General features: G+C 42.2%; 1 protein-coding gene across 1 annotated transcript in view; it reads right to left on the bottom strand.

Moving 5' to 3' along the window:
- The window catches only part of npas3 (neuronal PAS domain protein 3), a gene marked incomplete at its 5' end in the record, with an annotated part of 122615 nt that overhangs the window by 55004 nt on the left and 52158 nt on the right, over window positions 1–15453 (bottom strand). Inside the window, one exon of the mRNA XM_084013870.1 lies at window positions 3919–4008. Coding sequence (XP_083869996.1) covers window positions 3919–4008 — 90 coding nt within the window. The remainder of the gene's footprint in view (window positions 1–3918; window positions 4009–15453) is intronic.

The following is a 15453-nucleotide window of genomic DNA, read 5'->3' as shown; positions in this document are numbered from 1 at the left end:
GGGAGAGAGAGAGAGAGAGAGAGAGAGAGAGAGAGAGAGAGAGAGAGAGAGAGAGAGAGAGAGGAATGGGAAGGAAAGAAAAATAGTTAAATAAAAATGTGAGCGAGAGAGAGAATTAGAAGAATTAGAATAATATAAATCCCAATAATATAAAATAAAACTGGAAGTGGAAATAAAATATAAAACTCCAAGAAAATTATATAAAATATTAAATCTAATAAAATAAGTGGAAAAATATAAAACGATAATACAACTATTGATTAATATTAAATGTAATACAATAAAATAAGTGAAAATAAAATATAAAACTATCATAAAACTATATGATATCAAATCATTTTCAGATAAAAATTAAACATGGGTATAAATAAATAGAAATCTAAAAAAAAGTGGTGAAATAAATTAGTCGAAATCGAAAAAAAACATATAAATGTGCAAGAAGGAGAAACAAGCCAGGGAAGAGAAGAAGAAAGAAGATCAACGTTCATCGCGTTTGTTTCTGTCAAACAAAGAAAACATAAAAAATGTAACTCAAAGAAACTTTTTCTTCTCAAAAAAAAAACAAAAAAACAACTTCAGTTCTCAGACGTGTTTGTTTTCAGGCGCCAGCTTGAAGCCCAATTCTTCATATTACCTGTGTGTGTGTGTGTGTGTGTGTGTGTGTGTGTGTGTGTGTGTGTGTGTGTGCATATGCCGGCCTGGCATGAAGCGGAGAGCTGGCTGACGACCATATTTGGGCGTAACGGGCGAGAATCCAGCAGACTAATTTGGGTCTGGCCGGGACGACACAGTTATTATTTTCCTCTGGACCATCAGGCAGAGGACACACAGCCATCTGCTGCACACACACACACACACACACACACACGTCTCAATTAGATCACTAAGAGGGCAGCTGCAAGCGTCGCCTGGTCTCATAAACAGACTCTCACACACACGAAAACATTAATATGTACACAGACACACACACACACACACACACACACACACACACACACACACACACACACACACAGGGTGTGTGTCGTTGGATCAACAGGGTGTTGTAGAGACAGATTCTCCTGCTGTCTGCCTCGACAGCAGAGAGACAGGAAGTCTGCTTTCATTTGAAAATGTAAGAAACTAGAAAGAAGTTTTTTTTTTACATGAGGAGGAAGTGATGTCATACGTCAGTCCACCAGGAAGTAGCCAATTACATCCCGTTAGTCAGGCAAATTGGTGAATAAAACAACGTTCACTTATATTGTTGTGAATTCTGTCGCTCAAATACAATTTTTTAAAAACACACGGAAAGAAATTCAAGATGTTTAACTTTCCCGACAGAAATATAAATATATAAAATATATATCTTTATATTTATATACACAGACACAAAGAGCCGATTGGACGGCGGCGGACGTAACAAACGAAGAATTAAAAATTGAGAAACGTGGGAGGAAGATAAAGGAGAAGAGTGCATGTTGGGAGGTGGGGGAGGGGCTTTAACTTTACTCTGCGGCCGTGTTTAATTACAGCTCTTTGTTAATGACTCTATTAACGGCGTGTTTGATTGGCCGGCCACGTCTCTCTCTCTCTCTCTCTCTCTCTCAAACCGGCTCAAATCCTCTTTACACATAAATCTGCTGGATTGTTTCGCCTTCGACCACCGAGCGGGAAAAAATTCATAACCTCGTCAATTTGTCAAAAGGCTTAAAAAATAATAAATAAAAATCCCTCGTCCCTCTTTACCTCCCCCGCCACCCAGCCATTTTTTTTCCCGGCACGCAACGATCTAATTAAAGTTGAAAAATAATTAGTGATATATTTCCCTCCTTTATAAAAAAAAGAGGAGGCGAGGAGAAGGAAGGGCAGTGATTAAAGGAGGAGACGAGGAAGGAAGAGCAATTAGGAGGATGGAGGTTGACGAACTCTGTGTACACATGTAGGATTACAGGGGGGGGGGGGGGTGAGACGGGTACAAAGCAAAGACAAGACCCGTCTCTCTCTCTCTCTCTCTCTCTCTCTCACACTGTTTTTTTTTTTTAAACCAGCGTGCCACTTCTTCAGCAGCTGATAAAAGCCGAGGGAACAAGATAACCAGCTCAGCGGAGCTGGCAGGGAAAGCTTAGGGGACCCAATTTGACAATTAATCAATTATTTGATAGAAATCATCAATCAATCTTGGTGGGGGAATTAATCCAGGAGAAGGGGGGGTGATAGAGAGAGACACAGTGACAGAGAGGGAGAGAGAGTGATGTGCCTTCCTCTTTAATTTGGTAAACTGATTGGCCTTTTTTCTCCTCGCTCTGATATCTGAGAGCTTCCTATATGTAATTCACAGAGACAAGGAGGGGGGGGGCACTATTAAGACTAAACTCTGTCAGTTCATGATGAAGATCCGGGGACTCGGTCATTTCTTTAACCTCAAACAGGAAACAGGAAGTGAACCGCCGTCAGAGTCACACGCTCACGTCACCGCACATTTACACGAGAAACTACAGACCGAAACAAAAAGACTATAAAGAGACACAAAACTACAGACCGAAACAAAAAGACTTCAAAGAGACACAAAACTACAGACCGAAACAAAGAGACTACAAAGAGACACAAAACTACAGACCGAAACAAAGAGACTACAAAGAGACACAAAACTACAGACCGAAACAAAAAGACTACAGAGAAACACAAAACTACAGACTGAAACAAAGAGACTACAAAGAGACACAAAACTACAGACCGAAACAAAGAGACTACAAAGAGACACAAAACTACAGACCGAAACAAAGAGACTACAGAGAAACACAAAACTACAGACCGAAACAAAAAGACTACAGAGAAACACAAAACTACAGACCGAAACAAAAAGACTACAAGAGACACAAAACTACAGACCGAAACAAAAAGACTACAGAGAAACACTAAAGAACTACAAAGAAACAAAAGAACTACAGACAGAAACAAAACGACCACAAAGATACACAAGACAACTACACAGAGACACAAAACCACACAGAGATACGAGGAAACACTAGACAACTATGAAGTCTGCGTCCGGCTCCCATGTAGGAGGACACGTCGTCTCAAAATCCTCCAATGGCTGAAGAAACAGCCGAATTGCTGGAAATAAACAGCAGAGAGAAGTAGACTTCTCATAGACTTCTATACAACCAGAGAGGAGTCGCCCCCTGGTGGCCAGTAATGGGGAAGGCGTGTTTCTCACTCACAGAATGAGCGAAAATATGTTTCGCTACGTTCCTGTCTTCATTAACACACACATACACACACACAAACACACACACACACACACACACACACTTTATTGAGTTTGTCAATAGCGACTTATTAGCGGCCCCAAGGTCAACGAGTCGACCTTCAGGATGGACGCCCGTCTCCATTAACAGGAACTGCTGGAGAGTGAACCAATTGAGACGCAGAACTCGTTACCAAGCTGACACGCAGAGTACAATGAAGTGTCCCCGACACACACACACACACACACACACACACACACACACACACACACACACACACACACGCGCGCGCGCGTGGGAATAAAATATGCGTCGTCGCTCGCTGCACAAATCAACAACCGTCCAACGAGCTGATGAGATTTGAAATGAGCCTTAATTTGTTGGGAATTGTCTTCAGTAATGACGGGAGAGAGAGAGACAGGAGAGAGAGACAGGAGAGAGAGACAGAAAGACAGACAGAGAGAGACATTTAGAGAGAGAGACAATTAGAGGGAGAGACAGAAGTGACAGAGAGAGGGAGAGAGACAGAGAGAAGAGATGAAAACCGACTGAAGAATTTGCAAGAGACCAAAATGCTCCAACTGAAGTGTAAGAAGCTTTGTTTGTATTTGCAAATGAAGCACGGAGACAGACAGTCAGACAGACAGGTAGACAGACAGACAGTCAGACAGACAGGTGTGAGACTTACCTGTGACAGCCCCAGGTAGATGGAGACGGTCTCAGAAATGTAGAGGAAGCGTCCCTCCTTGTTTAGTGCAAATACGAAGCCGTCCAGAGACTGAAAGACAGACAGGCAAGAGAGACAGACAGGTGGATTTTAGTTGCATTGCAGAGAAGCTGGAACACGTCTCACCCCCACGCAGGACTCCAAGTACTCATACAGGTGTAGTACTAGTAAGTACAAGTACACGTTCTAGATTGTGGCACAATTCTGTTCCAGAAGATGACATCACCGCCCCGTCCTGTGCTAAGGGGCGGGGCTTAGCCTCTCTGTAGGGAGATATTTAGTACTGCAGTAGTTCTACTACAATAGTACTGCAGTAAGTTCTACTACAGTAGTACTGCAGTTAGTACTACTGCAGTAGTACTATCGTAGTAGTACTACTACAGTAGTACTGTAGTTAGTACTAGTATTACTGTAGTACAAACGCTGCTGCTGATAACATCAGACACGTGGGAAGCTGTCTATCTGCACACGCACACACACATCTAGGTGTGTCTAATGGTGTATTTATGTGAATATCACGGCAGAACACTCGACTTCACACACACACACACACACACACAGGCAGGCAGGCAGATATGAGTGTGTCTAATGCTGTCGTTATGTGAAGATCACGGCAGAACACTCGACTCCTCGAGCACAATACACTGATTCAACACACACACACACACACACACACACACACACACACACACACACACACACACACACACACACACACAGGCATTAATACTCCTGAGGTCAGGCAGGTTAATTACATGTGGTTCCCTACTGTTGCTGCTGATACACCAGGAGTCTCTCTGTGTGTGTGTGTGTGTGTGTGTGTGTGTGTGTGTGTGTTATATCTACTCTGAATATATATAAACACATGTAGGACCGTATCTCTGTTATTAATATTAATTGTCTGAATGCATCAGTGAGAGAGAGAGAGAGAGAGAGAGAGAGAGAGAGAGAGAGAGAGAGAGAGAGAGAGAGAGAGAGAGAGAGTGAGACCATTAAATATCTCTTTACATACATATTTCAAAGATGTCATAGCTCCTGTTGGCCATAAATCAATACTATATATATATATATATAAACGTCATTTAAAGGGAACACAGCTCGACATTTTAGAAGGCTTTAATTTTGAAATCCATCCACATCAGAACGTCTTAATGTTTGAGTGACTCTCAGCGGTGACACACTTTTATTTTGAAGTTAAATTGGTCTGTAGGAAACAGGAAGGTCGCCAGTGAGAAGGTGGATTGGTGTTTGGAAATCTGTACTTTATGAATAAGTTCGACTGGTTATTAACAGAATTCAAATTGTTTGCTGGCAGTGTTTTTAAAAACAATATTAATTGTATTCATTATTTAATATTTAATCATTTAACTGCATTTACTTACTTATTTATTTATTTATGTATTTATATGTATTCTTATTTGAACGAATGAGAAACCGCCAGAAGGCTGCTTTTATTTTGAAGTAAGTTATTACCGTAATGCCTTGTGTAAATACGAACCACAAAACATAGATTAGATATTGTCATTATCCCATATAAGAAGCCGCCATTGCGCGTGTGTGTGTGTGTGTGTGTGTGTGTGTGTGTGCGTGCTGCTCTGTCCGTTTAGTCTGCCCTCTCAGCTAACGAGATGCTAATGAGATGTTAATCGTCAATGAGCCTCATCAATGTCCGTCCATGCTGGGTTCCTCATTAACACACACACTCTGACTTGCTGTGTGTGTGTGTGTGTGTGTGTGTGTGTGTGTGTGTGTGTTGTCAGGTCCTGGTCCAGATTGCTGCCCTCCATGTTGTCGCCCTTCACATGAAATGTCTTTGTCCTCCGAAGAGGCGATTATTCTCAGATGACACACCATTCAAACCCAAGCTGGATGCTAACTAGCTTAGCATGGCGTAGCTAGCACATCGAGCTCAACTGAAGTCCCAGCGGGAATATGTCTGCCCAACGCGTACACAACCAGGATTTTCAAAATAAAGTTCGGTCTTCACAAGAAGTTAGGCTCAGGCAACAAAACCACTTGGTTAGGTTGAGGAAAGACTCGTAATGACGCACGTTACCAACGGCTGATGAGACAAAATGACAACTTGACTTTTAGTTTCACACAGGACACTGACAGCGGTCTCCTGGGTGAAAGTCCTGCGTTGGTTGGACCACTCCACCCCCCAGAACCATCAGTCCTGTGTTGTTGGACCACTCCACCCCCCAAAACCATCAGTCCTGTGTTGTTGGACCCCTCTAGAGCTGCATTTCTATGGACCTTTTTCTAGACCTTTCAAGGTGATTTACGATACAAGTCACATGCAAGGCGTTGCCCTCCAACCGGGATCTGATCTACGGCTCTGCCTTCAGGCAATTTGAAGTTCAGAAGACTCGAACCAACGATCTTTTCCGATTATTGGAGGACTCGCTCAACACGGGCCAGTACGGGGTTCACATCAAAACCTCATGATGTCATCGTGTCTCTCATAAAGCGACCACTAAGCCTCCTCACGGATTACTTCTTACCCCCCCCAACGTTTTTTTTTTTTTTAAAGTAACACAACAGAGACAAAACCAGGCTGAGATGTGGAGATAATCACAGACGATTCTTTTTGGTCTGATTGAGGTGGTTTTAACCGACGAGCGGCTCCAGGTGAAGGAAAAGCAAAATCTGCCCGTTTCAGAGGGATTAACGGCGGATTAATTAGAATTGGAAAGCGAGTTGAAAGGTGGAAGTGTGTGTGTAAATTATGCTGATATGACGCTGCTGTAAACACACACACACACACACACACACACACACACACACACACACACACACACACACACACACACACACACAGATGTGCTGTAAACAAACATAACCTTGCTGACTGCTTGGTTAAATCCCAGTTTGCCTCCCGGAGGTTAAACAGACCTGCGGATTATTAGAGCAGCGACTCCGACCGGAGTTCACGCCCGACGTTTGTGTTTCTGCTGCTTGTTTGTCTTTTCCACCTTTTTTTAACACCAATAACGATGTCTGAGGTGACCGGGGGTCACGGAAAAGGGTCGGTGTAGCGCTCGGAGAACGCTATTCAAGCCTCAGCAGCAGCAGAAGGAAAACTACGGTAAAACCGTGACATGCTGATACAAATACAAGGAGAATGTAAAAGACATCAGATTGGGATGTATAATAAATACAATAAATATAAACTCATATTCGTACTAACTGAAATATACTGGATCTGTGATCCCCGTTTGATCCTGTCCTGATCTAGCCTTAGGTCTACGACGGCGTATCATGGCCACTTTAGGAAGAAAAAAAAATGGAGCCGAGAGAGGGGGCAATATTCCGAGAAAAAGTGGCAAAGTTGCGATTTTATTACGATGCAAACAGTTGCATTTACACTAGCTAACTTCCCATGAATGTACTCGTTAAGGTCCTTAGGGTGATGATGTTGATGGTTATTATTGGTTTTATTTATATGAGGCCAAATTGTCATCTTATGGGTGTTTACTGATCGGGGCGGTTGGGCTAAGATGCTAGCGGTAGCTTTCACTTGTTGTCATAGGAACGGCAAACATCCGGTTAAGCAACACGTTTACTTACTAAGTCAAAGCTACTGCTAGCATCTTAGCCCAACCGCCCTGATCAATAAACACCCATAAGATGACACTACTTAATAAACTCGTACATTTTTTTCTCAGAATATTGCCCCCCTCTCTTTTTTTTTCCTACAGTGGGTCGGGATCTGTTCCATACCTGACCCACGGAGGGCGCTTTTCGGAGACTTTTTATTTCCTGACTCGTAAACATTTCACAGCTGTGAATTTAGGCTTCATCCCTATCGAGAGCTGGCTGATGCCCGACGCTACGATTGGCCAGGCTGCACTTGAAGGGGGCGGGGCTTAGCAAAAGGGTTAATCACCAACTTTAAAAAACGACCTTGTCAACATAAGGACGGGGGAAGGGGTGCACTGGCCATTAAGGTGCTGGGTTGGATTCTGGATCTGAATCAATGGTAGCCTCATCTGAACCCGATCCAAGCCCGAGTCTTCCAGCTGGACTTGAACTCAACTATCAGGACCACGATCCAAAAAAACAAAAACTCCCACATTTAAATGATCGAACCGAAACATCACAGCGTTCAAACGACCAGGCAGTCAAACACTGGGAGCACTGGGAACAGTGGGGCACTGGGAAAACTGGGAACAGTGGGGACACTCGGAACACTGGTAACACTGAGAACAGTGGGGACACTGGGGACAGTAGGGACACTGGGAACACTGGGAACCGGTCCGACCAGGATCAGCTGACCTCGGCCTGTTAGCTGGGATATTGTTTTTGATGCCCGTTGTTGTTTTTCACTTGTATTTGCATATTAATAACACACACACACCAACATGCCGGTGTGTGTGTGTGTGCAGATATTCAATAACAAACAAACACACATGAGGTGGAACAAATGGACAGAGAAAAAGTCATGCACCAACACACACACACACACACACAGAGTCATCGTATCTATCTCCTCTCTTCATATACACACCCTGTGGCCTCTCTCTCTGTGTGTGTGTGTGTGTGTGTGTGTGTGTGAAATCACAGAGGGTCTGACCGCCTCGTAGTAATTATGCTAATTGCCTGGATGCCCTTGCCTTTATTTATGCGCGGCTGCTAAGATAAATAAAAGGAAATTGCTTTGGATCTAACTGTATTCATTTCAGCATGCTAACTAGGACGCTAGCGCCGCTCCCTGCGCGGGCCTGTGTGTGTGTGTGTGTGTGTGTGTGTGTGTGTGTGTGTGTGTGTGTGTGTGAGAGAGAGAGAGAGAGAGAAAGAGAGAGAGGGGCACAGATTTGTTTACCCTTCACAAATTCTGCAGGTAATTGCGATTTTGATTGTACATTTATTTATTTTATTCTCTGTGTGTGTGTGTGTGTGTGTGTGTGTGTGTGTGTGTGTGTGTGTGTGTGTGTGTGTCTCAGTCATAATGAAATGTTTTGTTCTATTAACCAGAATCAGACCGTCTGTCTGTTCTGCAGTGAAACTACGACGACACGACGACCGCATTTAACGTTTCAAACCAGCAACGATGACGTCATTAAAGGTGTTTTAACAGGAGCATTCGTGTGTTCATTCACTAGAATTCAATACGTTTATATAAATATTTAAAAATATATTTTTTGCTGCCATGTGCAGAAATGGAAGCAAATTATGTGGTTTAAAATCTGGAAACAAGCGAACACATTAACGCTTGATTTACCGAATAATTCATTTCAGTTTTAAAATTCTTCTTCTTCTTTTTTTTAGGTGCAAAATAAAATGCGGGCAAGAATCAGGGTGTAAAAAGCACGAACCGTCTCATGTCTTTACCCACGAAACTACGAACAAATCTCTCGGCAGGAAGTACATCGGCCGGTCTCTCGCTTTTAGTTCAGAGTGAGACGTCTGTCGGCGGCCGTGCTCCTCAGAGGGGGAACCCTTCAACACACGGGAGCACACAGAGCTGCATACGCACACTTAAAGAATCCATAAAGAGTGGAAGGAGCCACACACACACACACACACACACACACACACACACACACAGATGTCTAAATCTGGGCGTTCAGACAGTAAAAGAAAGAATTGCAATTGATTAGTGAGCGCTGCTGAATGGTTCGCTCCCTCTGCTTCCCACCTCCTGCAGATTACTGCATCGATCGCCCTCACACACACACACACACACACACACAATGAGGCCATCTTTTAACCATTCAGAACGGTCGGTTTAAATGTTACTGTCTAGCTCGCTGCCTGTTAATGACAAATGGAAAAATAGTGTGTGTGTGTGTGTGTGTGTGTGTGTGTGTGTGTGTGTGTGTGTGTGAGGGAGAGATAAAATGAATTGTAAAAAAAGACAGAAAATAGAGGAGGGGGGTGATGTATAGGAAAACGACAAATAAAGAAATCAAGGAACAAAGAGAAAGGGAGAGCGAGGGAGAATGAAGTGATTAAAAGGGAAGAGAGAGAGACGATCAATGGAGAGAAACAGAAATGCAGAAACACTGAAAAACAAAAGAGAAAAGAAACGATTAAAAAAAACAGGAAGGAGGGACACGGATTCTACAGAGGAAATAGAGACCAAACATTAAACTGGTGATCGGGTCTGGGGATGGGGTCTGGGGATCAAGTCTGGTGATCGGCTCTGGTGATCAGGTCTAGTGATCGGCTCTGGTGATCGGGTCTGGGGATCAAGTCTGGTGATCGGGTCTGGGGATCAAGTCTGGGGATCGGGTCTGGGGATTGGGTCTTGGGATCAGGTCTGGCTCACAGTCGGAGGACGAGGTTAAGGTTAAATGCTGATTCATGTCCGACAGGAAAGCTCTAAAAACATGAGTCAGCATTTTTTACATTCCCATCCACAAAATCAGAAGCAGCTCATTCTCCTCTGTAGCGTTTAAAACTAAAGACAAAAAACAAAACAAGGATGGAAATACATACTTTTGAAATTTGTGTTTCTCGGTTGAAACTTTGTGAAATTTATACACTGCTGTGACTTTATGTGAACCTTCCTTTTAGCATTTATTTTATTTATTTTGATCACTTTTGTTATTTTTTTTGCCAGATCGGGGGATAACATATTCATTTCATTTGATAAGATGCTCATGTCTAAGTGAATAAAAATCTCAATAAAGATATGTTTAAAAATGTAATTATATGTTGAGAAACAGAAGACTTGGAAGAGGAATTGGAGTGAAAGAGTGGAAAAGCTACAAAAGGAATAATGAAGAGAAGCAAAAAGACATTAGCAGAAACTAGAGGATAAGATGGAAGAGGAACACTTTCGATAGGTGTGGTGCCAACTTTAATTGCAGGGAATTATGGGTAATTGTGTTGTTTCAAACCACGGAGGTTTGAAACAACCTTTTGTTGCTTTAATTGTATCGCCACCACAAACCTTTAAGATGTGGGAAAACAAAAAGAAAAAACAACAAAAGGAAAAAGAGAAAATAGCAAAGGAAAGAACGTGTTGCATTCAGGTGCTCCTCTCAAGGTCGGACTTAGGAGACCTCATTACAAAAACACCAAAAATGAAAAAAGGAAGTGTTTTGTTGAGTTTTCCGGTTGCAGAGCGTAGAAGAAGAGACAGAGTGGAGGTGGGAAACAGCCAGGATTAATAAAGTACAGCGGTGTGTCATCGGCATATGGCTCGTTACAGTCGGACCCTCCGGACCCCCGAAGGCACCGCTCGCTCGTTTGGTTTCCCAGTTCTGCTCCCAGTTCACACATTAAGGGCGACTGGAACAACTGGAGCAGCAGATCCTCGGCTGCACCGGGACAATAAAAGCTCCTGTAAACATAATATTTGACTGTTTTATTTTCATCAGCTGCTTTTTTATTATTTATTTATTTTATTTTTTTTAAGCAGCCTGGCGTGTTGGACGTCTGCCAGCCGACGATAACGAGTTCAGGCTGGTCGTTTCAGGCGACGCTCTGATCACACGGAGTTCATTCACGCTTATTTTATTTTATTTTAGATTAACGTCACAAGTGTTAAACCTCTCGTAGGTGAGGCTAGCTCATCAGAAAATTCAACGTAACACTTCCTGCTACGACGGTGTATTCGGGCGACTGTAGGAAAAAAAATGGAGAAAAAAAGTTGTGGATTTGCTACTTTATTACATAAACATACATATAATACTTGTCATAGACAAAGTAAACCGGATGTTTGCCGTTGCTATGAGAACAAGTGAAATCAACCGCTAGTATCTTATCCCAACCGCCTGTCGTATCCTGCTCTGATTTAAAATATATATATAAATAAAAAAACGTAATTTTTTTTTTTGACTTCAGACGTTGCCATGGTAACATCTGCGGTGAGCATCTTTTTCCAGCATCACTGTTTTTGACTTCCTGTTGGAGCGTTGAACTGCTTCCTGTCCAGCTAACGTTCTGACAAGCAGCGTCAGGAGCCGACCTGACATTCTGCACACAAAGGTCAACAAACACACACACACACACACCACAAATCAACACCTCGCTATCATTGCCAAGTCTAAAAGGTCAACTTCATGCTGATTGGTGATAGAACTATCAAATGAACCAATCAATAGCCAGGAGGAGGCTCCAGGGGGAGGGGGAGAGAGAGAGAGGAGAAGGAAGGAAACAGAGAGATGGGAGGACAGGGAAAAGAGGAAGAAGAAGATGCAGACAGGTCAACATGTCAATAAAGGGGGAGAGGGGGAGGACAAGGGAGGTTCGGATAGAGAGAGGGGAGAAAGAGGGGGAGGAAGAGGAGGGTTCAGAAAGGTCAACACATCGATACTGGAGAGAGAGAGAGAGAGAGAGAGAGAATTCTGTTCATTCTAATTATCATCATTCTGTGTTATTCATCCTATTTTGGATTAATCGTTAGTATAATTTAGAAGCATAATTAGTCATCTTGTTGTCAAAATAATTAAAAATAACATCTTTATTGTTAATATGTTCTATGATTTTAATGTGCATAGCTGGACGAGTTGGAAACGTTGGTTTAATGTGTATGAATGCATGGAAGTGTTATTTCCTGATAAGATGCAGGGTCTCCTTTCAGGGCTTTTATTGTGAAAAACTATGGTATGAAACTCATGGTTTCCAAGCCAAGAGGCTTTTATTGTGAAAAACCAGAGGATAATGTAACGTAAAGGGGGGCAGAATAAAACTTTTAAAAGTCTTCATTCGTGTTGGAGAGAGAGAGAGAGAGAGAGAGAAGGAGAGAGAAGGAGAGAGAGAGAGATAATGGCATCAGTGGGATATTGCAGACTGTTGCCGCTCCTCGTTTTTTAATCAAAAGCAACAATCGGCAAGTGGACAGGTGACGAAAACACACACACACACACACACACACACACACGCACACACACACGCACACACACGCACACACACACACACACGCACACACACACACACACACACAGCCCTGCAGTAATAATTCCACTCTTCCAGTTATTGCTCAGAGCTCAATATCACTTTAATTCCCTGAAGAGGTGTGTGTGTGTGTGTGTGTGTGTGTGTGTGTGTGTGTGTGTGTGTGTGTCATAGAGGTCTATATGATACTGACCACAGCTCTCTCTCTCTGCTGTACTTCAGATTGTGTTCGTATGTCCCCACTCAAAGTCTACTTACACACTTTTTTTTTTTTAGCTTTCAACCATAAAATCATTTTTGATGTTGGAAAACATACCTTTTAACTTTCCAAGTAAATATCAGACTTTTTTAGGCAACAGGAACGTTAAAGTTTAAACGCTTTGTTTGTCCGGTATACTTTTTTTAAGCATCTTAAATCTGTTGCCATGGAGATGAGATGTGGTGACTTCCTTGGCCACAAATGGACAGGCGGGACCGATCAAAACACACACACACACACACACACACACACACACACACACACACACACACACACACACACACACACACACACACACACACGCACTATGTTGTTTGATTCAAGGACAGGAGTGTTGATAAATCTCTTTAATGCTCTCCAGATGGATGCTGTTTTCCTGCAGTTTAACCTTAGGATACCCTTCCAAAACACACACACACACACACACACACACACACACACACACACACACACACACACACACACACACACACACACACACACACACACACACACAGAAACAGTGTCTCTTCCTCGAGCCTGGTCTTCTAAAAATGATGTCCCCATAAGACCAAACGGTGTTTTTACTCCCAGATGATTTTTTTAATTCGACGCATCATGTAAAAAGTTTTACAAACATTAAAAAATGCTCAAACTTTGAAAAAGAAATGCATACAAATCCCGAGGATAAATGCAAAGAATAATAATTGATCTTTTGTGGTGTTTTACAAATGTTTCCTATTTGATTGCAGTTTTAACGGGACAAAAGTGATGAATAAAAATAGATAATAAATAAAAATAGGAAATACATAATAATAAATAAATAATAATTTTAGAAAGGTGTCAAATAAAAATATTGTTTTCCCTAAAAAAATGTAATTAATCATTTAAACATGAATGTCTTGTTTAACCTCTGGGGACGATGCTGCTAACTATCCAGCCAACAAAACAAAACACGTTAAAACTACAGTTTAGTTTAGTTAGTTTAAGACAAAAACAACTTGGTTAGGTTTACCAAAAAAAAAAAAAAAAATCGTTGTTCGGCTTAAAATTAAATTACAACTAAACCAGACCTCCTTATGTGGACTCCCTGGAACGTAAAGGTAAACGTAATACACGACAAAATACTTAATATACGTCATTTTCTTTAGGATAGCAGGCTGTTACTGATGTATTTAATGACGTTAGAATGCTTTAAACGTGTTAAACCCCAGATCTGATTTCAGGCATCAAACTTCAGCTTTGAGACGAGGAAAACAGTGCAAAAAAAAAAAAAAAAAATGCTGCGTCATTCTAGCGGGTTTTATTACTGACAACACCTTGAATGTAGATGTACAATATCACTACGATACCACTAGCATCGCTACGGTAACCGGAGCTTCATGGGTAATTCCAACTTTGACCACTAGGGTTTCGTCAATGGATAACACACTGCATGGACACACACGCACACACACACACACACGTAATTATTTATCAAAAGGAATACAAGAATGATGCTTAAGGGCCCAAAAACAATAAAGATTAAATAACTCCCTCTCTCTCTCTCTCTCTCTCTCATCACACGCTCGCTCGTTCTCTTTAATGTTGTCTTGGTATCCTGATTAACTTAATGATAAAAGATACACTGATAACATCTTCAATATTAGGAAGAGAAAATGTAATTACAATGCTCATTTAATCAATTATCCCCGCCGTTACGGCGCCAACATCAGCATCCAGCCGTGGACCCGTTCATTGGTGGGGGGGGGAGGAGGAAGAAAGCATCTGGAAGTCGCTGCAATCACGATGATTCGTCATTGGGAAGCTCCATGCAGATGATTATTAATGTACTTTAATGGAGTGATTTGTTCGTCGGCGCACCGGCCCTTTAAATATCTCCTCCTCCTCCTCCCGTTGGCGTCGTCACACTTTACATGTAAAGATTATAACATCTGTAGATTCTAACTATTCAAACTATTGATTCTGGGCATCGTGATGAATTACGAAATAAGAACATTTCCTCTACGTTCATGACGATTCAAAGTATTCATATCGAGACGAAGAGAAGGAGGGATGAAGATGAAGAGGAGGGATGATGATGAAGAGAAGGAGGGATTAAGATGAAGGGAGGGATGAAGATGAAGAGAAGGAGGGATGAAAATTAAGAGGAGATGAAGATGAGATAGAGAGAGAGAGAGAGAGAGAGAGAGAGAGAGAGAGAGAGAGAGAGAGAGAGAGAGAGAGAGAGAGAGAGAGAGAGACATTATGATTCCAAAGCAGAGTGGACGGCATTTGTCTTCATTTGGTGTGACGGCCTTCATGCGTTATTATTAGTGGCTGTCGGGGGGGGGGGGGGGGGGGGGAAAGAGAGAGAGAGAGACTAAAGGAAATGAAAAGAGAGAGAGAGAGACTAAAGGAAATGAAGT

The sequence above is a fragment of the Eutrigla gurnardus genome (genome assembly GCF_963514095.1).
Source record: "Eutrigla gurnardus genome assembly, chromosome: 7".
Lineage (NCBI taxonomy): Eukaryota > Metazoa > Chordata > Actinopteri > Perciformes > Triglidae > Eutrigla > Eutrigla gurnardus.
Note: the sequence above shows the minus strand (reverse complement) of the source record. Positions and strands in the feature narration are given on the sequence as shown.